This window comes from Lucilia cuprina, chromosome 2 (assembly GCF_022045245.1).
Source record: "Lucilia cuprina isolate Lc7/37 chromosome 2, ASM2204524v1, whole genome shotgun sequence".
Taxonomy (NCBI): domain Eukaryota; kingdom Metazoa; phylum Arthropoda; class Insecta; order Diptera; family Calliphoridae; genus Lucilia; species Lucilia cuprina.
The window spans coordinates 5,704,121-5,729,705 of record NC_060950.1 but is presented as its reverse complement, the minus strand read 5'-3'; the positions used below and the strand labels follow the sequence as shown (position 1 = coordinate 5,729,705).

The 25,585-nt window shown below is 30.8% G+C and overlaps 1 protein-coding gene across 3 annotated transcripts; it reads left to right on the top strand.

Moving 5' to 3' along the window:
- The first annotated feature begins 5,269 nt into the window (after positions 1-5,269).
- Positions 5,270-24,937, top strand: LOC111690422 (protein bowel). 3 transcript variants are annotated; one of them, XM_046951690.1, is made up of 3 exons: positions 5,270-5,332; positions 22,181-23,001; positions 23,153-24,937. In XM_046951690.1, the coding sequence occupies exons 2-3, from the start codon at positions 22,412-22,414 to the stop codon at positions 24,789-24,791; spliced, it is 2,229 nt and encodes a 742-aa protein (XP_046807646.1). In that variant the 5' UTR covers positions 5,270-5,332; positions 22,181-22,411; the 3' UTR covers positions 24,792-24,937. The 3 variants fall into 3 exon arrangements, with proteins under 3 accessions (XP_046807646.1, XP_046807652.1, XP_046807638.1); XM_046951696.1 differs by lacking the exon at positions 5,270-5,332 and adding an exon at positions 6,572-6,630; XM_046951682.1 differs by lacking the exon at positions 5,270-5,332 and adding an exon at positions 21,431-21,571.
- The last annotated feature ends 648 nt before the right edge of the window (positions 24,938-25,585 follow it).

Here is a 25,585-nt window from a genome sequence, read left to right as displayed (position 1 = left end):
GTAGATTGCTTACTTGAATGGTTGACTGGTTGTTGTATTCAAGTTGTGCATACGATTAAATAAAACAACAGCAACAACAACAGAAATTTTATATTAAAAAGTAGTAGCCGTATGTAGTAAGTAGTTAGTTAGTTGTTTGGTAGTTGGAAGTTAAAAAAAAAATTGGTAGTTAGTAAGTTGCATGACGAGTAGCAAAAAAAGCATCATCAAAAGCCATAATAAATGTAGTGTGTGAATGTACAATAATCCCCACACATAAAAATACAACTACAACTATTATTGCTGCTGCTGCAGTTAAGACTATAACTATTCATATGTTGACTTGCAACAACAACAACAATATTTAACTATTCATATGCACGTGTATCATGTAAAAGTGTGTGTAAATATTATGCAGAGAGTCAGTCAGTTAGTCAGTCATTCAGTCATGCATATGAACAAACCTCTCCACAACATAGAATATTTCATTACTTCTGTATTTCTTTTTTGTATTTTGTCTTCATCTTTATTCATTTTACTGTCCATAATATATTAAAAAAAAACACACGGAGATATACTACACATTATAATAAAGATACGTTTTCAACAGTTGCAGTAAAATGGTAGCAAGATTACAGTTTGATGTGCCTACTGACTGTTAAATCATACAATACGCCAAGCAACAACAACAAAACCAAGCCAACTTAAGAAAAAAGCTGCTACAACATTAAAAAAAAAACTGCAAAAAAAATGTTTCAGAAAAAACGAGCGAAAGATGATTTTCAACCTGGAATGAAGCAAAAATATCTACGAAAAAAAGTTAAAAGCCTTTTTTTAAAACAAAACGTAGCAACAGTATGATCAAAAAATTGCTAGTGTTTCTGTCAAAAGATAATTACAACGGAGATGGTTAACTTTTTTCATATAACCCTACCATTGGTATAACACGACTTGTTTTGTTGTTTGTTTGCTTTCTGACTGGAAAATCGAGAGAAATGGGTTAGGTTGATAGGAAAATGTATTTGAAAGTAATTCCTAGGAGTGTGTTCCGAAATAATTTTACTCCCTAAATATTTGGATCTAATATCAGCGAAAGCCTGACAAAGAAAGTTCTTTAAAGATTCACTGTCCTCTTTACATGCTTTACATTCGTCTGAATCCAATTTTGTATAGCTTTACCCGTAATCCTGTGTGTCCATCAAATTACGCACCATCATACTTGACCTCAGTTTGAGAAGACTTTTCGTCCTGCTTTTGTTGAGTTAAATGGTTTCACGTTTGCCAGGTTAATTACCTCGAGCTCCCTCACATTTAGAGTTATTACATTCTCTTTTTTGTTTGCCGACGACTCGCGAGTATCCTAGTATCCATATGATGCAAATCATACATCTGGGAGAGTATTCGGGTAGATCTTTTTTGTAGACTAAGATTTCACTTTATAATAATGATATCGCCTTAACTGCCTTCTGGGTATCGAGTGATATATGTATGTAAGTAGCAGAAATATCGATAACCAACAAATTTGGGGATCTTGTAAAAATCTTTACGAAATCGGTTCAATATTCCTTTGTTTTTCTATATAATAGTTCTATATAGATAAAATATTTTGTGTAAGTGCTGCGTTACCCAAATCAGTTTTTAATAAACAATAGCGAGAGCTCTCATAAGACAACTCTAATGTCCCCAACCTATAACTTGTCTGTTAAAGCCGAAAGTATACAACTACTGAAAACATAACTTCAATTAGCAACACTGGGTAAAAATTTTCGACTTTTATGGACTCCAAAACGGATAATCTGATCCGAGTATTCCAAAGGGAATTCATGATTAAGTTTTGAAAATATACCATACAATTGCTCCGGATGCAGTGTTAAATGACGAATAGCATCGACATGTAAATTTTATATACCCAAATCAAAAATACATAATCTCTGGCGGTCTTTTCTGTTTTTAGCATCCTTTACTATAATGCTGTGGGGGCATAATGCAAATTTTATTGAAAAGAAAACGGATGGTCTGATCCGAGTATTTCAAGGAGTATTCAAGTTTAAGTTTTGAAAATATACCAATATTAAGAACTGTTTAACCTGCGTTAAATTTTTGATATACGAAAGTTATAACATATGTTAAATGAGAACTGAATGACAAATGAGACAATGTATATGTTCTATATATGTTGAGTTCAGTGGTTTTGTCAAAGCAGAGTCCCTTGTAATTAGAAGTAGTCGAGAAGAAAATCGTGAGCAAAAATTATGTTTTTCATGTTTATATCGGAACGTCTCGTGTTCTGCTTGTTTCAATGTAAAGCGTTAGTAAGCGAAGTACTTCCAGAAGAATAACATTTACCACTTCAAAAGAAGCACTAAAGAATTTCGAATAAGGACATACAAATTACTTCCTGAGAATGACATAAGATATAGTGGATTTGTATTCAAATAAAAAAAAAATATCAAGCTGTGTTAAAATCATCACTCCTTCAGGTCTTTTTCAGTACTTCCATGTAGTAAATTCTACTTCTTTTTTGTTTCTTTGGAAGTTCTTTATTTGCTTGGGAGAGTTTGATAACTGGTCCAACATTAAAACATAAAGCTGTTTAAATCATAACTATCGGAACTGCATATTCAGATCACCATTATTTCTTGTTTAAATCATAGTAATAAGGGGATATTGGAAATTTTCAATATCGAGATCCTCAGATGACCAGAAATCGACTCCCATTTCGAAATCTAACAAATCAGACCCCTATCTAGGACGAAACCCATGATATCACTAAAGTCTAATTAGTATTAGGTAAATATTTATGTTTTTTTTTAACTTTTATAAAAATTTGAATTATCTGCCAAATTTTATGCCCTAAAAATGGAAAGTATATCTTAATTTCTACAAACAAATAAAATATTCCAATGCCAGACAAAAAATAATAATAATAAAATGAAGTAGTGTTATCAAGCAATCGTTTATGGCCTACTGATTTTTTACTCTTTTTTTCAAGATATTTTGTTTATTTGTATTTTTCCATATTTTTATAAACATTCAAAAGCGCACAGATATCTAAACACATTCATATACTTATATGTTTGTAGTTATACACTCCAGCACCAGGCGAACAAATACACAAACAAATAAAAACCATAGAGTAGGAACCAAAAAAGAAAAATAAGTAAATAAATAAAAACATCTAGTCGAACAGTTAGTAGTCATAGTAGTAGTTAAAATACAAGGCAATCATCATCATCAGCAGCTCAGAGAAATCCAATAGAATAGTAGTCGGATCTAAGTTGCTCAGTTATTTAGAAGGGTGTTGAGGGGTTTTTTTTAGAAATGGGAGAAAAAGTGTACTGTTTGCCCCTTGTCAGTTGTTAGTTTTATATATTTATTACACGATTACATCTGTGACAGCTGTTTTCTCTAGGGAATGAACTTCTAACGAGGTTCCTTTAATATTTTGACCTAAGTTCTATTTCAAAATGTACATTTTTTAAGTTCTTTAAATCTCTAGTTATTGCACAACAAATTAACTTTTTTAGAAACTAGTCCTTAGACTAATCTAGGGCTAGACTATGGAATATTCTGGGTACTAGTCTATAGACTAGCCTATGGACTAGTCTGTAAACTATACTATGGACAAATGAATGGACTATTATTTGGACTAGATTAAGGTCTATCGTAGGCTTAGGATTTAGTCTATAGGCTAATCTGTTAACTTGTATGTGGACTAATCTGTTAAGTAGTATGTGGACTAGTTTTTAGACAACTCAATGGACTTGTGTGTTGATAAGTTTAGGGACTAGTCTGTGTTTTTTAGTGGACTTGTATATTGATTAGTCTGTGGACTAGTCTATGAACTATTCTGTGGACTAGTGTATGGATCTTTTGGTTGTGTTTTCTGTGAACTAGTTTATGGAATGTCTATGCAGTAGTTTAGGGATTAGTTTCTGAACAAGGTTATAACATTTCTTTTATATAGTTTCGGAACTAAATTCTGAACAAATCAATGGAATAGTCCATGGACTATATTATACACTCTTCTATGAACTAGGTCATGGACTCGTCCGTAAGCTAGTCTATGAACGAATCTATGGACTAGTATGTGGACCAGTCAATGAAATAACCTATGGACAAGACTATATACTTTAGTCTTTAAACCAGTTATGGACTAGTCAAGAATAAGACTCACTAAAATTTCGATGAAGTACCAGTCTGTATACAATTCTAGGACTAGCCTATAGACTTACCTGTGGACTGTTCTAGGTACTAGTTTTGGACTTGTCTACAAACTATTCTAGGGGCTAGCTTAAAGACTAGCCTATTGACTATTATAGGCACTTTTCTATGAACTAGTCTGTGGACTTTCCAGTGAACTAGATTATAGACTCGTTTATAAACTAGATTATGGCCTCTGTGACTCTTTTCTAAAATTTTCGAACTAAACTTTGATCAAATCTATGAACTAGTCTATGATCAAATCTATGGAATTGTCTACTATCTATGGACTAGTCAGAGATAATACCTATGAGAAGATCGAAAAAGTACCTTTTCATACATTAAAACAAAAATGTATCAAAAAACTGAAACGTACTTAAATCCCTAATCAATCCTCTCTATTACTCACAACGTTTTACTCTTTAGAGAAGATAAAAAAACGAAAGACGGACAGACAGACAGAAATACACGCACACTCTTGAAATAAACCAGTTCATAGCAAGTAAAATACCTTACGGCCAACAAAACAGGTATAATTATGAACAAAAATACAGATGAAAAAAACAACGTCAGAAAACTTATTGGAGATACAAAACCAAAAGAAAAAAGATCATTAGTATTGAGTAGAGAAGAGAGTAACAAGAGAACGTAGTTATTGTGATAAGAGCGTACAAATGAGAATAAGAATTTATCTAGATAAATGAAGGTTTCATTGTACAACAATGAGGCTCATTGCCCCCCCAAACACAGATACTCTCGGATTAGTCTTAAAGAGTTGATCGTAGGTAACGCACCTGTAAATTTAAAAAGACGGAATAACGACGGATAAAAATATTTATGAATTTTTTTTACATATAAAACATACACCACTACAGGGAAATATGGTGGTGTATCTGTGTGTATGAGTGATAGTGATGTTTGATAAAATATAATGATAAAAAAATGATTTTAAAAAATAAAATCAATAAATAGAATTAATAAAACAAAATTTGTTAAAAAAAATTATTAACAAAAATTTACAATAAATAAATAAAAAATTAAACAAGAAAATTTATAAAAATTTTAAAATAAATTAAAATATAAAAAAATCTTATATGATCTCGGAAAATTTTAATAGAAGTAAAAGAAAAATTATAAAAAACAACAACAAGTAAGTTAGTGTTAGAAAATGTATCTGTGTAAGACAGATTGTATATACATACATATGTAACTAAATAAGTGTGAGTTTATGTGAGCGAGTTTTAGAGTGTTTATGTGTTTTTGTGTGAGTATGTGTTGTGTCTCTAGTAAACGTTAAAAATATAACGTAGACTACAATTTTTATACTGTGGCGTGTGGGAAGACATTGGGACTACTTGAGGAGCGTTTTGGTAGCTGCACTGGCTTCAGCTCCTATTTCAAAACAAAATGTAGAAAAACACATTTTAACTGCCGTGTGTACAGCGAACAGAAATTACAACAGAAAAAAAAAATTATGAAAAAAAAACAAAATAAAGTAAAGTAAAAACAGAACATAAAATTAATGTTGGTTAGATGGATGGCAGCCTGGTCGTTTGGTAGGTTGGTTGGTTGGCTGGTTGTTTGTTTGGTTGAATGGATGGTTTGTTGGTTGGTTGTGTGCCATACAAAGGTTCGTTGTTCTCTCTAGGCCTGGCTGGCATGAACCAAAGTTAATAACACGTTTGTATGAACTGACAGACAATTGATCAGTTGTTCTGCCTTGCTGTTTGTCTGTCTGTCCGTCCATCCATCTATCCGTCCGTCCGTACGTTCGCTTGTGTGTCGTTCGTTTTGTCTGTCTGTCTATCGTTATGACGTTTATTTAGTCATTTGCTTTTGTCTGCCCGTTTGCCTGGCTGAAAGCATTAATGTTGTTCAAACATTTATCTGTTGTCTTTTCTAGAGTTTGTCGCTGTCGTTGGTTTTATGCTCAAGAAGATCGTTAAGATCTTTTTTCTTTTATTTTCTCTGTTTAGAGTAGTGATATGATTTGTTTTCTTCTTCCATGTTTTTTTTTTTGTTCCAGCCTCAAAACCTTAACGAAGAATAAAAGAGAAAGAAAACGATGCATCTTTTTAAAAAATTCCAAACGTGTAAATAAATGAACAGGTTTTTTTCGTTCTTGAATATATTTCTATTTTTTGTATAAATTAAAAAAATACCTACAATGAAAAGAAACTGTTAAGAAACAAAATGAATTTTTAATTAATAAATTTAAGAAAAAACAAAAAAAAATTTAAACTGCGAAATTTGTGTTAAAAATTATTATAAAATAAATAGGAAAAAATCATTGAAATTTGTGTTAAAACAAATAAAAACAACATTGAAAAAAGTTATTAAAATTTTATATATTAATAAAAACTAATTCAAATCAATAAAAACTCTATTAAAAATAATAAAAATCAACAAAATAATCATTAATAAATCATGGATTACTTATTGAAACATGTATGTATGAATGTCTGTTAATATATTTCAAAATGGTACTTTTTGAAATCGAAATTGGTACAAATTTAGTACTAAAAAGTGACTTTTTCAAAAATTTTATTAAAATTTCGTTATAAAATGCTGAATTTTGAAAAATTCAATTTTTTAATAAATAATCAAAATTTTAATGAAAGAAAAGTGTTTTGTATTCGAAAAGATCGGATTTTCAACGAATATTATCCAATATTTGCAGAAAAAATTTATATTAAACAATGGAAATTTTTCGCCTCAAATTTGTTTTCGAAACTGGAATTTATGTTGATTTGTATTAGTGTTGTTGATTATTACTGCAGTTTAGTTTACCACTAGCCACATAACTAGTTACCAAGCTAAAACTAGGTAATGACATTCAATTTTAAGTACATATGTTATGCTACGTATATACGGTTGTCAGATCTTACAACATTGGCAGCAAAATGTTTAGAAAATGTCTTAAAATCGTGCGAACTTAAAATTTTAGTTTTAAAACGTTATCAGAAAGAGCATTTTACAAGACAAGAATTGCAAGTTGATACGGTCGTTAGACATTTTCAGAACATTTTTCTGACAACACTGTAAGATCTAATAACATTTTATACGATCTAATAACATACTTTTCAGTGACTACTACATATCGCCTGGATTACATAGAAGTACACTAATAAGTTCTTAATAATAATGTGTTGTATAAATACTTTCTAATTCAATAGTTCTCTTGTCTATCCCGCTATTGAAGCTGTATAAGTTTTTATGTCCGATTTTCAATGAATACTTTTACAAATTACTTGTAACCATTTGTGGTTAGTACTTGACTCCAATAACAACATTTTTTAAAAATAATAACTTAACATTTTTAGATTTTTAACACCTTACATGATAACGAATGTTTTTGCTAAGTATTTAAACATGGCTTTTTTCTAGGAGCAAGTTCATTAACACTTTAAAAAGTAATGAGTTAAAAAGCTAATAAAACCTCTTTATACTACTTCTTCATTAGCATTTTAAATCATCATTTTAACACGGTAATGTCTTTGGAGGTAAGTACTTCCATGCTCGCTTACAAATAGGAAGTTCAGGAAGTACTTGCGATTTCTTTAAAAAGAAGTTGTTTAGTAAGTTGTTTTCTTTTTTGTAAAACACAATGCATTAACATGCAATTAAATAAAATATGCAAACAACATGACAAAGCCAAAAATAAAGTAGTTCGTTATCAGATTAAAAGAAACGCATTACGACAGTACTTCCAAGTAATACAGACGATAAGTAGTAGTCATTGAAAAATCAAAATTAGTATTCATACACATATAGGAAGTGCAATGGTCACTATTGTTTGTAAATCTTAATTCAGGCGCTGATCCACGGGGAAGAAAAAAGGAAAATTTCACACTCGCCACCATCCAAACACTCGAGCTGGACCCGCGACTGTCTTAATTACAATATGTTTATATGCATTTTTATGCAACTGGTGAAAAATCTAAGGATTATTGCTCGAGCGGTTTCCCAGATTTAGGAATTTTTATATTTATTTCATTTGGGAGTAAACACGCCACTTATTAGTTACTGGGCAATGCTCATAGGGGTTTTAAGGTTGTTAATAGTTTTGCAGATTTCATGAACCGTTTTGTAGTCCTATGTAGTGAAGGTATGGATCATGTTTATTTTAGCAAGGTAGTAGATTTGGGATTACTCTGATGTAATGCATAAGGTTGTGTTAAACGGAGTATGTTTTTTCAACATATTTGGATTAGTTTTAATGTAGCAGTCTAAATTTTTGCAGGATGATACTAAATTTAATTATATTTGAAATTACCGCTTAATTTTAGCCAGTCCTTCCATTTCGCCCCCAAATGTTGACATGGATGTCAATATTGTCCATATAATGTTTGACTAGCTGTTGAAGTTTCTGAAATTATCGTAACCAGATGCTACGCTCACATGCAAAATAATTATTATGTAAGAAGTAGTATACTATTCAATTATTCGCTGTGTATTACAAGAGGACGCTGAAGTCACTACTACTGCTCTAAGTGTTAATTCGCTACGAATGAAATTAAAGATCAAAGTCAACGACCGGTAGGCAATTTTGTGACTTAGAAGAAAAAAAAAGTACACAATTTAGAATTTGTTATTCTAAAAGTACCAAAAATTCAAGAATATCTGCTACCCATCACTGATAATATTGAAAAACAATTTTCTGAAATCTCTCTGAATCAATGTTTTGTATCTGTGTTTTTCTGATAATACAATTATATGTATGTGTTAAGCTGTTGTTAAAGTGTGCGTGTTTGACAGACTGAATTGTTTGTATTTGTTGTTGTTTTTGTTAATTTTAAATGAACTATTCTCTACGTTGGCGGCTTATAGAGCAACCGCACACACGTTTACCATACAACTGTAGCTGCCACTGTCATTGCCACCGAACACAGTGTGGTGCCGTAACCAGTAAGCAAAAAAACAACAACAACATTAAACGGAAAAAAATCTATGGCTAAAACCAAAAACTCAGCCTCAATGAAAGACCAACAATAAAAACCTAAAAATCAAGAAGAAAAACATTAACAAACAGCAAGAAAAAAAACCTGACAAACCTCTAAACGAGTACAATGTGGATAAACTCACTCTACTCGTAATACCAACAACAGCACCACCACCATCACCACCTAGCACTTTACTTAACCAAAAACAACAACAACAATAAGAAAACAAAAACCTTTCAAAAGACCAGCTCTTGAATTCTCTTTAGCATCATCTCCCATTTTGTTTTTAACTCTTTCTTTCCTTTTAGTTTCTTTTTTTTTAAGTTTTGAACATTTTTTTTTTTAGTTTTTGGTATTTCTTCTCAACTTTGTGTAACAAATTTATATACAACAATTTTATCTTTGAGTCTGTGTCCAAGACTAATTAAGTAAATTTTTTGTTATTGTTGTTGTTGTGGTCTTAAATAAACATACACCGACTTTACGTCAGAATTTAAGCTTTACTCTCTTAGCTAAACAGCTTTTGGAAACCCTACAACTGTCGTCTCACCCCCCCTCCATTAGCCACCAACAACCACCTTTACTTGATTAAATTCCCTAAGGCTTTATTTTGTTTTTGTTTTTAAAATGTTTATCTTTTGTCCAGTTTTGTGCCTTATTTTTTTGTTTGGATCTTGATCTCATATTTAATGTTGATTCTGTTGCTGCCTCATGTTGCAAGTCATGCATGCAAGTTTGTTGCTTTAGTTAGTTGCTTAAATGCTTATATGTAAGGAAAAACTTTTACATATTGAGGTTTTTCTGGAGTCCCCCTTAAGGTGGATTTTTTTTCCTCTAGTGGTTACCAGTTTAGTTTCAGAGTTTCTGGATTGTTTTAGTAGTTGGATGGATTGGTGACTGAATGTTTTGAGGTTGTTTAGTAATTTTTATAATTATTCTCGATTTAGTAGTAGTCGTCGTAACTCTTGACGACTTTCGGTTTGGGTTCATTTTTATATAGTACATACATACATATAAATGTATGTATGTATGTATGTTTATACATATGCCTGTGTGTTTTTTTACTTTATGACCAGTAATTATCTTTTAAAAGAAACAAGAAAAACAAAACACGAGACAAAATTATAATTAGTGAAATTTATATAGTTTTACAGTGGCATCATAAGAAGAGATATATATACATACATATTTCTAGATACCAATACACCTTTAGTTTATATAGTTATGTATGTATTTTATTTAATTTGTATTCATAAATATTCATAAATATTATTTTTTTTTAAATAGTAGCAATATGAGCGAGCACATTTATGAATAAAACAACATTAATGGGTTTTTTTCTTAAGGGTTGAAAACTCTGATAATTTGTTTAAATATTTTATAATTTACAAGTCAAATAACTCTTCTAGAACGACATAGGCGCCATTTGGATTCATATGAAATAGCAAAAATGTCTATATATAATTCGCAAACTAAACTATATATATGGCATATATGTATCTAAAATTAACCTGTCCAATAGCAAGAATATAAAACCTGCTATTTTCAGTTAAACTATAGAGACTTATGGCTTCAAAATATGGCGGCAAATTAACAACAACCTAATATGCTTTAGCTCACATGTTCACAGCTTGTAACTAATACATTTTTGCGACTTTTATAGCCAAATGATATTTATTTTTAAAACATCATCACCTTCTCTGCATGTGATGTTTAATGACTTCCGAAGAAGTAATTTTTTTATTCTTACGCTTTTATAAGTTAAAAAATTTGGGCTTTTAGTTAAATTATATAAAACTACAATTTCACTTTCTAATAACTTCAAATAAAAGAACATAAAAATAACATCTTGAGAATGACTTAAGAAGTAGTTAAGTAGTGGAATGAACTAAAAAGGACAACCATCATATGACAAACCTGTATTAAAATCATCACTTCTTCAGGTTTTTTTTCAGCACTGCCATGGAGTAAATTCTACTTTTTGTTCGCTTTTCTAGAAGTTCTTTAATTGCTGGGTATAGGTCGTTTAGTTAGTTATTTAAGAAGTTATAGCGGGAAGTTTTCAATTTATAAAATTATCAGCTATGATCATAATAAGTACAAGTTTAAATTACAAATACATAGATAACTATTATTAGTCGAATGATTAAGAAATTAACTTTCAAAGTCTCATAAAAATTTGGAGTTTATTTCGTGCGTGCAAGATCGAGATTAGTTCCTTTGATATAAATAGTTTTTATCGTTGGTATTCGAATTACTCCCGGGTTTAAAACCTCCAATATCCATAACATCAAAGTTACAAGCAATTTGATACGAAATATTACTACGTCTTTCTGAAATCCTAATCAAATTTTACAATACATTATCCAGAGTGCATTAACATTGAAACAGTTATATCTACTGGTTCGACTTTTTAATTGTACATTTGTAAATCAATTGATACTGTCACCAAAGAGTCAATTAATTTCCTCCTGAGACTTTACCTTACTTTAAAAACACTAGTCAGCTAGCTGTTCGAATGGCTAATGGTGACCCTGTAATCTCGTATGTTATAGAGTATCATTAATAAGATTTTCCTCAGAAGAGCTTTTATGATCTGTAGTCTACAAAACTTGACATAGTTGAACATAGAAACATAAAATTTAGCATATAGAGCGCGGAGTAAATGAATATCTATAAAACAGTACTTTTTCGTTCTTCATAAGGTATTTTTTAAAGTTTTTAATAATATTAAACTTTAAAACTAAAGTTAAGCTTTCAACTTTAAAATTCGATGGATATCTGTAGAATATCCTATTTAAGTGGTACCTCTTGAGGTTTTTGTAATACTGGATAATGAACCGTTTTCGACTGGTTTTATTTGAATTTTTTAATATTAAACAAAAAGTTGAAGATTTTTGTTCCTCTTCTTTCGGCAAATAGTACTTTTTGAGGTTTGTATTATATTAAACCTAGGAACTTAGTTCGTCATGGTTACCACAACTGTACTATGTTCACTGTAACAATATATTATTATCAAAAACATATTTTTGTTACTTTAATTACATTTAAATAATATTTTAGTTACTCTAAACATTTTCATGTTCATATAAATTTGAGTATGATTCAATGAAACATAATTATTTTTTCAACATTTTTCATTTTCCCTTGATCATTTAATAACATTAGAGGTTAATTTGTAAAAATTATTAAAACTAGATCGGGGCATAGTTTTTTCTCTCTAAAAAGTACTTTTTTATTAATGTACCATTAAATTTACACACTGTTATCAGTTAGCTGCTGACAAGATTCTAACTGCGTAACTTTTCCTTTTCGGTAGTCAACAACCAACGAGAAAATCTATTTGAATCTCATTTAAGTTTAACACAGCAGCATTTTCTCTATTAACCATAACAAATTCTTAACATACAGATTATTTTAGGAGTGCGTAACGAATCAGCCTTTTAAATATCATGCTGTTTTTAAGAATTTTAATTAAAATCTTATATTAATAATTATGTAAGAAATTTCTAAGAAAAACTTATGACAATACATATTTTAAGAAATTTAAAAATGAAAATTTATTATTTACTTGTTAGCACCCCAACAAAAGCACTTCAAAAGTAGCAATTAGTGAATTTTGTTTACCTTCTGTGAATGTTGTTTTTAATGACTTCCGAAGAAACCAAAATAATTCTATATTTTCTATTCTGAATTATTAATTAATTAAAAATTAATTGTATTCTATAATAATACAATTTCACTTCCGAATAACTTCCAAAAAAATACAGCTAAAGAATTACTTCTTGAGAATGACTTCAGAAGTAGTGAATTTGGAATTAAATAAAAATGACATCCCTCCTATGTTAAGATTGTGTTAAAATCATCACTTCTTTATATCTTTTTCAGTACTTCCATGAAGTAAATTCTACTTCTTTTTTGCTTTTTTGGAAGTTCTTTTTTTGCTAGAACTAATTATAATATAAGTAAGCACTTACGGAAGTAGTTATAACAAAAAGTCGTATTTTGATGGTGCAATTATAGAAAGATTTACACCAATTTTAATTTATCCTACATCTTTGCATAAGGAAAGACATCCTTAAAACAAGTAAGATATTATAGTCGGGCGAGGCCGACTCTATACTTGTTGCAAATACAAAATGGGATTTAGTTTTCATAATAAAGTATTTAAGTTGAATTGTATCTTGCTTCAAATATACTTACGTAATTTATTGTTGAATAAAATTGTGGACATTTTAATCAAATTTTGAGGGGGCTTTTTATTGAGGCTTGGGTCTAATGAGGTCCAATAATTATAAAATTAATGATGGTCATCAAGGCTGGTTTTACTGCTTTTTGTCGAAATACGAGTATATTAAAGAATTATATTATGAACTTAAAAGCCCTATTTGGCGGGTTCAGTTGTATGTGGGCTAGGTGAAATAATGAACCGATCTTAACCATTTCCAATAGGAATAGTATCAAATTTCATTGAATTATATATAGTTTAATTACAAGGTTTACATGGACGGACAGAAAGACGGATAGATAGACGACAGTCTGACGTATAGAGGGACAGACGGATGGAAAGACGAACACAACTAAATCGAATCAGATAATGATTCTAGGTGCTTATAGGACCAATATTTTACCTTAAAACAATATATCCTCCCTACTGGTGTAGGGTATAACAAAATAGAAAGTGATTCTTATTGGTAAACGTTAATGTTAACATAAACTACTTCCAAGTAATGCTGATAGTATATAGTAGTCATTACAAAGTATTAGTAGATTAATCAAATATAAAACAAGTAGTTTCTAGGAATATGTGAAATTTAAAACAATGTATAAAGTAGATTCCTAGATGACTGGCTCATCTTCCTTTCTATCGATTACAAAACAAAAAGATTTAAGATTTTATCATCACCTACAAATAGTATTTAATTGTATATTATTTCTTTCACCCTAAAGTAGTTTAAAATACACACTATCTACATACATATATATGGGGCACACACACACATACACAACAATATACAAATAATCAACATCTAAATCGAGACTATAAAATATTTTGTATAAAAGTATTTTCCATTTTCTTATTTGTTAACATGTTACTGGGGCTCTTAATGACTGGTTGATGATCGTAAAAATATCTATACAACCTGCATTAGTTTTTGTTACTCTACCCAACAACTTCTTATTGACTAAAAAAATATATATAAAACATAGAAATGCTTAGTTAAACCTGCTAGCTAGTAAGGCAATAAGTACAAGGGATAAACTATTCGGACCACTGTATGTATGTTTTTAGAAGTTTGGTCAAAATACTAGTGTCTATATTGGCTAGATAAGAGTAACAACGCTAATGGTAAAAAATTAAAATAAAAAAACACAACAACAACAAAACAAGTATTAAATGATTCTAGATTTTTGTGCAGGTAACATAATGTTGTAATATTACAACATTTATCCCAACAAAAAAAAAATAAAAAAAACTTTTATCCTCATATGTCCATTGATGGAACATGAAAGAAAAGGGTTTTTCTTTAAGTTTTCTATATATTTTTCTTGCTGTTCGTTGTGGCCGTTGTTGTGATATTGTCTTGTAATTATCAAGTAATTAAGGAAATCTAATTATAGAGTTAAAATCTTTTTTCGGTTTTAAAGGCATAAAAGTGAAACTAATGTTGTTTATTGCGGTTTTTGGTGTCTTTTCTTATTTTTTATAGTTTCAATTTTAAAATTGTTTTTTATGGTAAAATCAATCCAGTACAGCAGTTTGTTTGTAATAACAATATTTTACTATAAGTTTTGGAAATTTAAAACCTTTATGGAAATTTATTTATTTCAAATTAACAATTTATATGTAAAATCTTTATCGAAATTAAAAAAATGATATTTGATAAAATTTTTAAATATGTTTAGATTTTCTTTATAGAAATCATTAAAATCAAATATTTAAAAGGGTTATTTTTTCATTGATAGTCCAAGAAAATTTAAAAGATATATTTACAACTTTAGGATTAATACTTTTAGACCTTCTTTAGCAAAACCCAGAATTAATATTAAAACTGTGTTTCAATTAACAAAATTAGATGTAGAATAAAATCTTGTGCTATAATTTTTGTTAAAAATTTGAAAAAAAAATATAAAAAAAATTTTTGATTTATTTTTTTGTTAAAGATTTACCCTTGTATTAATATAAGCTTAATTAAGTTATTGATGGTTTATTGTTAAAATTTGGATAGAAAATATGTGTAATAAATCTAAAATAAGTGATTTATATCTTTATGAATACGGGAGTTAATCTTTACAATATCCCCCAAAAAACACGATAATGATTTGTACTTACTCTACATCGTATTTTTCAATAACTACTACATAAATGACGAAAAATAATGCATTATGTAACTTCTTTCTTTTAGCATATCGTTTTCGAACTTTGTTGTTAACACAAAAGAGGACAAATTATATATTTTGTAAATATTTATAATAGACTAAGTGGACGTATTCTCGTGATCATTTTTTTTTCTCAGAAGCTAATTATCTATTTGTTGACGATCGTAGTAAGTACCTACCGAACTCCTTATTTGTAAGCGAGTGTGGGAAGTACATGTCAGCAATGTCATTGCAGTGTTAATAAATGTGTTAGTTAATCAGTCAGTCAGTTAGTTAGTAAGTTAGTAAGTAAGTTAGTAAGTTAGTAAGTTAGTAAGTTAGTAAGTTAGTAAGTTAGTAAGTTAGTTAGTTAGTTAGTTAGTTAGTTAGTTAGTTAGTTAGTTAGTCAGTTAGTTAGTTAGTTAGTTAGTTAGTTAGTTAGTTAGTTAGTCAGTTAGTAAGTTAGTTAGTTACTTACTTACTTACTTACTTAGTTAGTTAGTGAGTGAGTTAGTGAGTTAGTTAATTCCGGAAACTTTACACCCTAGAAGGACGTATAATCTACTGGTCTAGTATCACTATTTCGGGAGATAAAAGGTTCTCAGTTGCGATCAGTAATTTATTTCACCTTGAGTGTAATTAATTGGAATGATTGAACTTAATTTTAATGTTTCTGTTAAACGGCAGAATGTTTAGCTTTTAAGACAGAACTATTTGATCATAAAGTTTAAGGATCATATTCTATACCATATTTAAAGTTTCAAAAACTTGCTTTAATACTTCTAAAATAGTATTTAACTTTTCATTGCTAAATTTCACAAATTTAGACCAAGTTTAAATCTGTAAGTATTATTGAATGATCACTGTCTCAAACATCATTTTCCAATGCACTTGCTCAAAATTTTTTTTCGCACAATACTACGACCAAAGAAAATTGTTCATCATGATCATCAGTCAGCCAATAATTTCTTATTCATATTTCTCTGTTTTGTTTTCTTTATCGAAATTCCTTTTTGTGTTTATTTAAAATCTCAATGTTAATACAAAAATTTCCAATACTTGGCTAGATTTTGTTGATAAATTTACAATAACTCAGTTAAGTCTCTCTACCTCTTTCTGAAGACACTAACTTATACTCTCTCTAAAGAAGAGTTTTTAGCTGCTGCTAAATTTATCTTGATGAGAGTATTGGAGTATTTGTTAAAGTATTTGTATTTTCTTAACTACCATTTGTGCTGCTCACTGTAAGCCCAGATTAATGCAAAGAAAAAAAAAACAACAACAATACCAGAGTCTCAAATAGTTAAACAAAAACCCATTACTATGGTCGTAAAGAAAACAAACAAAAAATAAATTTTAAAATCTTCTTAGATGAATTTACGTACGTACGTTTGCACAAGTATCTTTAGGTTTAAAATCTACTTATTTGTTGTTTTTGTTGATCAACATTGGTTGAATGTTTGTTGCTTTTGTTTTCAGATTGTTTTCTTTTTTTTTTCTTCCTCTGCTTGGGCTCACTTAAGTTGTGTGCGTGTTGGTGTGTATTTAAGCCGATTGAAAGGCTTAAAACATATCAGTGTTGTTTACGAAAAGGTACTAAATTTGTATGGAATTGTGCCTTTTTTACACTAAAAGTACTTAAAAGGGGGAAATTTTCTTATTTTAGAATGTCAAACATAAATAAGAAAAGAATTGTTGCATCAGCAGCTATTGCACACAGCAAAATATAAATATGTAAAAGTGTTAGTATATTTGTGTGTCAGTCTGCCATTATGTTCGTCAGTCAGTTGCTACACAAACGTCATACGATCAACTAACCAAACAACGACCATCATTATCTATCCCATAATGATTGAACATTATTTATTTAAGGCTGGCTCACTGCCTGCCTGTTTGGCTGACTGACTGGCTCACTGCTGCCGATGGATGCTGATGATGATGCTGTTTGCTGCTGTTGGTTTTTCTTTATTATTATTATTGTTAAACGTCATCGTTGTTGTTTTTTCTTAATATTATTGTTTGTTTTTTTTTTTTCTTTTGTATTTTATAAAAAGTGCCGATTCCACACTTTTTTCCAGAGTTTTTTTTTCTGTTTTTTGAATAATGAGCACACATTTCTTTAACATTGACTTTGGTTTTCTTTAACTTCAACTTCAATTTAAGTTCGCTTATCATCATCAGCGACAACAGCAGCAACCGTGGTTACAAAAAAGTGGAAACAAATTTAAGGCCTGAGAAAGAAACCCTTTACTTTTTTCTGTAGTTTTTTTTATAAATTTTTATCTAATGATGTAAAACGCTTCGAAAAAATTAAAACGAACGAAATGTAAAATGTGTGTAGACCACAATTGTTTTACCCAAGGGGGTATATGTTATTTCTGTTGGAATATCAGGTTTTCTTTAATTATACATTTTGAAACATTTACTCGAAATTGAAAAAAACCTCTGAAATTTGAGTTTGTGACAAGAGGATTTAAAAAAAAAATTAAATTTTATTTATAAATAAAATCTAATTAGGTTGGTATGGGTAACATTTGAAACAAGGGAAAAAAGTTTTAGGGATTTATTAGTGATCACATTAGTGATCACACATTTTAATATAGAAATGTTAAATATCCATCTATCTAATAATTACGATTAATTTTAATTACATATTTTTTTTAACGAAGATTTTGTAATCTTACTTTAATTTTGCTTAAATTTGTATTGACTCTCTCAATTTAACTTCAATCAACTTGTTTCTGAAGCAGATCTTCAGTTTAAACAATGATCGTGTTGTGTTCTAAACTTTTGTTTAAACGAAGAGTGTTTTAAACTCCCAAAATATAGTGCAATATGCAATCCTAGTTTTAGCTTAAACAATATAAACTACTTAATCGGTTCACCCGATCAATCGTCGATCGTTTCCATTCAAAACTCATTTTGATTGCAAACTTTTAACTTTAATGCAATCCATCCGTCCATCTGTCTAGGTCCTAGACTCTTGGACTTAAGCTCTAGGTATTCAGTTTTGAACGAAGATATAATCATAAAGCATTGTATATTACTAAGTTTAAGTTTAAACAATGATCATTTGTTTTCTAAATATAAGCTAATGTAGGGTTCTACTTAAAACGTAAATCGGTTTAACTTGTAAATTTGTATTCAATAGCAGAACTTAATTGGGGATATTTTTCTAATTAGTCGGTTTTATCGTTTTATATTTAGACAAGTAGGAAAGTATAGTCGGGCATGGCCGACCATATGATACCCTACACCATGAGTATATTTTTACAATTTTTACTTTTATAAAATTTTTATATTTTGTAAAGAAACTGTTGAATATTACCATAATTCCAAAATATTTAAGCCATTTATTGATAAAAAACTAAAATTTCTAAATGAGGCTTTATATAGGTCAAATATGGGCCGATCCTCGGTAAATTTGGGAAAAGGATATATTTCTAAATAACAGTTAGTTTTGTTGAGTTTCATTGCGATACAAATGGTTACTAGTCAATTTTAGACGTTTAAGTCATTTTTTGAAGGGGGGTTTGTATGGGGGCTAGGGTCAAATATAGGCCGATCCTTACGAAAATCTGCAGTATCATTTATACTTATATAAAACTTATTTGTGCCAATTTTTAGGGAGATAGCAGAATATTTGACGTAACTATAACATAAAAAGTTCAAATCGGGAGGTACGGTTGTATGGGGGCTAGGTAAAATAATGGACCGATTTCAACCAGTTTCAATGGTCCAAATTTCATCAAATTATCTTGAAAATTGCGGCCTGTACCTTGCGCACAAGGTTTACATGGACAGCCAGCCAGCCAGCCGGACAGACGGACGGACGGACGGACGGACATGTCTTAATCGACTCAAAAAATGATTCTGAATCGATCGGTATACTTTAAGGTGGGTGTTGGACCATTATTTTTGTATGTTACAAACATCAGCACAAACGTATAATACCCTCCCCACTATAGTGGTGTAGGGTATAAATATAAGCTAAATTAGAGATCTACATTAATTGGGAAGATTTTTCTACTAAGTCGGTTCACCCGATCAGTCATTGATCAATTCCATTTGAAACTCGTTTTGATTGCAGATTGTTTGACACTCTAAACTTTAATTTAATCAAAATGTCTAGGTCCTAGACTCTAGGACGTAGACTCTAGGTATTAGTTAGTTAGTTAGTTTAAAAGGAGGATGTACATATATGCACCAAATCTGAAGAAATACACCTAGGGGTCTATTGGGCCTGTTGTGCGCTCCTTAACCAGTGCCTCAGGTGGGAATCGAACCCACCACTTCCGGTCTACCAGACTAGAACACTAACTACTACTACAATGATCGTTTTGTATTCTAAATATAAGCCTATGTAGGGTTCTTCTTAAGACGTAAATCGGTTTAACTTGAAAATTTGTATTTAATCGCAGATCGAGAAGTTTAGTATAAAAACGGATTCGGATATAATGGTGTGTTATTAAAAATGTATTTAAAAGGTAGTTTTTAAAGTCAGTTGCCAAAAAATAGTTTTTAGACAGTTTTCTTAGAAAATATTCTTCTTTTCTCATTTTTAAAGACTTTTACGACAGTTTTTGCAGAAACGTGTAACAGTTTTCTATAAAAATGTGTTTTACTTAAGTTTCATATGTTAGAGGTTCTCCTAAGTCACTTTTTTAAAGACATTTTCTTAGAACAGTTTATTACGGCACTTCTCGTGTTAATCATGGTAGGTAGGAGGTTTTGTAAGTAGAAATTTGTCCTATAAAGTTGGTCAGTTTTTTTAAAAGTCAGTTAAGGAAAAGTATCTTTGGAGCCAATCTTCTTAGGAAAATGTGTTCAAGGACAGTTTTCTGAGAAATGTTGGAAGTTCTTTAAAGAAACATGTTTTCTTAAGGCATTTTTAAGAACAGTTTATTACTGCACTTGTATATAACATATGCAACAGATTATTAAAACAGTTTTTTTAGAAAAAAATCTTCTCGAACAATCATGGTGGAAGGGAATTTTATTAAAGTAGAAATTTGTCCAGTAAGTAAGTTTATCAGTTTTTTTTTTATAAAGTCATTTAAGGAATAGTATCATTTGAGTCAGTTTTCTGAGGTAATTATCTTTAAAGACAGTTTTCTGTAAAAACATCTGATCTTAAGGAAGTTCTATATAGAAATATGTTTTTCTTTAAAAGAATCTTAAGAGTTCTTTCAATTCCCAAACGATATCGTTGTATGTCATATAAATTATTCAAATAAAATTTTTTAAAGAAAAACAAATCAATAGTAAAAAAATACGACATACTACGATACAACTGTACAACACCGATTGTGATTTGGACAAATGTCTTTAAGGTTTCTTAAGGCAGTATCTTTGTACAAAAAGTTTGTTATAACAGTATTTTTTAATATCATCTTAAGGAGGATGTGTGCAGAACTTGGTATAATTTAGGCTGTTTCTTATAGAACCATATATTTTCGAGGCAATTTTCTACAGACAGTTTTCTATAAAATGGTTTTTCTCTCAAAACAGAAAAGTTTCTTCTCAAGGCAGTTTTTATAAAAATTTTTACTTCCGCATCAGTTTGTAATATCAATTTTCAAGACTGTGTGTAGAAAATTGTCTTCCGAAAGTGTAGTGATTTCTTAAATGAGAATAATTAAGCGATATATCCTCCTAAGGCGAGTTCTATACAAAATCTTAAGAACTTGATTATGAATAAGTCATGTGGGGTTGGGAATTGTTATCTTTACTGAACTCAATCCACTAAAGAAATTTGAACTCTTCAACGGGAAATTAAATCGACATAAAACCACATAAAACTCATAAAAGTAGATGCCTAACTAGGTAATATTTATAATTTGTTTTTTTTCAATATCGAACTCATAGATAAAGAAAACTTAGTTTTTTCCAACATGTTGCTAATATTTACTAATGTTCTGATAAACGAAAATAACTACTCGTAGCAATATTTCATGCCAGGCTGTCTGTCCGTGTGCTAGTATGTCTTTTAATGTTCGAGGTGGTCTGGGTGCTGTTGCTGCTGCTGCTGCTGTTAGAGCTGCCAGTTGACTTTAACTACTGTTTACCGTTCCATTACCGCCGAGGTAACGTAGAATATACAATGTATGAACAAACTAACCTGCCATTAGATACACACATATGTACTAAAAAAAAACAGATATTTAAAAGAATGCAAACATTAACTAAAATATAGAATTTTATAAATATTTCTTTAGTTTTTGTTAAACACTCTTTTAAAGTGCTGTTTAGCGTTCGTGTTATCAGACATTGAGTCTCTATGCCATATAACAAAAACAACAATAACAGCAATAACTAACTAAAAAAGCAACATCTACAACAAACAAGAAACCTAAAAGAACCTTATCTTGTGCACTGTTTGTATTGTTGATTTTTATTTTTTTCGAACAAAAAATACAATTCTGGAATTTATATTTTTAACAGTATATTTTTATGACATAAAAATAGCTAAAAACACATACATACACATTAAAATTAAAAAAAAAAATACAGAACTTTAAGATAAAAAATATTATTATTAAATTCATACTCACTATGTGTGGGGAGGTTTAAATGAAAACTGTTAAAGAAAATCATAAATAATTTTTAATGCAAATGTCAGCAAATATTTAAAACAACTTAACAAAAACTAAAGTAATTATTTATTTAAATTTTTATTTTAACTTTCATTACAGATACCCAACCTATCCACTATGTGAATTATAATATAAAAAAAGAAAAAAATATATAGCATGCCCACTGAGAACAACTTATTAACCCAACTACAACAGCAACAATATTTAAACAGCTTAACTCTGAATCTCACTTGGATGTTCTGAAACCAACTTGCTTGCATATACAACAACATCCAAGCTTTATAATTTTAATATAATTGTTAAAAACAAGAAATCAATATCTGAAAAATAATGTCCAATAATAATCCCTCCAACTCGGCCTTTGTGCCGGTATTGCCCTCACATCGTAATGCTTTAAGGGGGCCTGGCTCTCTGTATGCGGGCATGATGGAAGCCGAGGCTGCTAAGGATCCCAGCAAAAGAGGTTCAAATTTTGAAATTATGGCTATGATGGCGGACAAACGTAAAGAGCTGGCTCTGCGGGAAGCTGCAGTAGCCGCTGCCATGTTAATGCCCCGCCCTGGTCAAGTACCCCCTCCTGGGGTGCCTGGTTCGGTAATGTATCCGCCTCCCTATCTGGGCGGTCCTGGACCCTCACCCACCGGTGCGGGTAGTTTTACATTTCCCTCGGCAACAGCGGCCGCTTTATTTCCTCCCGGTATGCCACCCACTATGCATGCTGGTTTAGATAGACGTCTGTTGCGTGCTCCCGGCCGAGCCTCAAGACCTAAGAAGCAATTTATTTGTAAATTTTGTAATCGTCAATTCACCAAGTCCTATAATCTACTAATCCATGAAAGAACTCACACCGATGAAAGGCCCTATTCATGTGATATTTGCGGCAAAGCATTTAGGCGTCAGGATCATTTAAGAGATCATAGGTAAGTTGAATTAGGATTATAACTTTATCATTTTAACTAAAGAAAACTATTGCATTAATTTTTCTTAAAAAAGGCAGTTTTTCTAAATCAGTTTTTTATCTTTACAACAACAATTTTTTATTAAAAATCCAATTTTTATACCAACTTCCAGATACATCCATTCCAAGGAGAAACCTTTTAAATGTACCGAATGCGGTAAAGGTTTTTGTCAGTCGCGCACCTTGGCCGTCCACAAAATTCTACACATGGAGGAGTCACCCCACAAATGTCCCGTCTGTAGTCGTAGCTTCAATCAACGTTCAAACTTAAAGACACATCTTCTAACGCACACCGATCACAAGCCTTACGAATGTAATTCGTGCGGCAAAGTGTTTAGACGTAATTGCGATCTAAGACGCCATACCCTAACCCATGCTGTAGGTGATGTACCGGGTGAATATGTAGATGTGGTGGAAGAGGAAGATGATGCTCGTAACTTAAGTGGTGATGAAGAAGATTCTCTGCTGGAAGTAGACTCACCGCGTCAGTCGCCAGTACAAAGACATTTGGCGGGATCACCCAGCCAAGAATTGGAGGGGGAACAAGAAGCTGATGAAGAATTGGAAGGAGATCAACGTATATCTATGGCTGAACGTTTGACCTTAAAGCGTAAGGCACAATTTGATCGTGAATTACTAGAAGATGAATCGGATGAAGAGCTGGGCGATGAGAATGAAGAAGATGAAGAGGATAATAATGAAGCTGATGATAATGCGGCCGTTAAGGAAGAGGTAATGGAAAAGAATTATCGTAAAAATGAAGCCGATGTGGTAGATGGTCCGGTTAAGAATCAAAATCAGGGTGTTACACATTGCCATCATGAGGGAGGCGAACAGTATACAATGCGTCCCACGCAAGATCAACAAAGAGCTGCAGATGAATTGGCTCTACTCAATGCTGGCAACATAAATGGTGTATTAACAATGCCAACACAACCACCAGATTATATTATGCCCAGTACTAGTACGGGTATAACAAATTATATGGGTGCCATGGCTAATCATTCCACAAGAGATACTAATGATCCTTATATGCCCCTATTACATGTACGACGTGATCTCCACAATAAGAATCTAATGCAAAATCCTACCGATTTGAAGGTACAAACTCAGACAGGAGGAAATCTAACAACTGCGTCACTGCCAGTTATTATAGATGCTAACAGAATTCAAGCTCCCCCACCGCCGGCACCCTTGCATTCGCCTCATGAGCCGGTGCCTAGTTTTTTGGGTTCCATACCCATACGTAAACGTTCTTTGGGGGTTGAATTTGATCATATACACGCCTTGAGTCAAAGAGGTCCTCCCTTTGCCAGTAATCCTAATATTTATGCTCTAAATATGTCACGCCCGCATTTACATGCTTTACAATCGGCAGCTGCTGCTTCTGTCATCAAGCTAGAGTCCTCAGTGCCGCCCTCACATTTAGGTCCACCACCGCCTAATATGACTTCAAAACCGGGCCCCTATCTACCCACCAATTATCATATAAATCAGCCACCAGTACCAACCTCAAGTAAACCATCCACCATAACTGAGTCTTATCTACAACACTCCAATCGAAATTCTCATCATGAAGCTACCACGTCTACACCATCCTCAAACGCAGCAACAGCAGCAGCAAGTTCAGCATCTCAGCCCCCAAGTTCTACAGCTGCCTTAGTGGGCGCTAGCCATAATCCGCCCCCTGTTAACAATCCACCACCAGTTAAACGTACCGGTTTTAGTATAGAAGATATAATGAGACGCTAACTTATTTTTATTTGAATATACATGTATATTAACTTTTTTTTTCGTCAGTTCTAAAACTTAGTAAAAATATTAATTAAAATTATTTTTTCTTTTATATTTAATTGTAATTATTGCATAAGTGCCTTTATAAATGAAAGTTTTAAAAATATATATAATTCTTTTAGTTTTAGTTTTTTTTTTATTAAAAAAAGTCCTTAAATAGTTTTAATTTATGCCCTAAAGGGTTAATTTTTTTATTAAATTTTTGTGTAGGTTTTGAAAATATCCTTTATAATATTAAAGAAATTTTTAACAGTTACAAAGTACAATATGGAATTTTTATAAGATCCATTACTAAACAGTTTCAAAACTTTTTTTTAAGATTTCAATTTAAATAGTTTGAGATTAAGAGTAAATTTACAGCATTAAGGGTATTCACAGATTTCACGAATGATACAAATACCAATACAATATACATATATTTAAAAGTTATTAATAAAGTCAATTAATAGTGTTGTCAATGGAACAAACGTTTGATTACAAATGTTTATCACAAGACAATCACCTCACAGAACATTTGAAAAAGTGTAAAGTGGAAATATTTTGTTAAATTTCTATTTTTTTAAGTCTATTTCAAATGAATTTTCAATTTCAAAATCAATTTGTTAATGTAAATTTGTTTATCCAAATTTGTTCCCCGATTAATTATAAATAAAAATTAATTAATTTTAGTTTTTAAAATATTAAATAAAATATTTCTTTAAGTAAACTTGCCTGAACACTTAGTGTTCAAACGGAAATATTTTACAAATTTA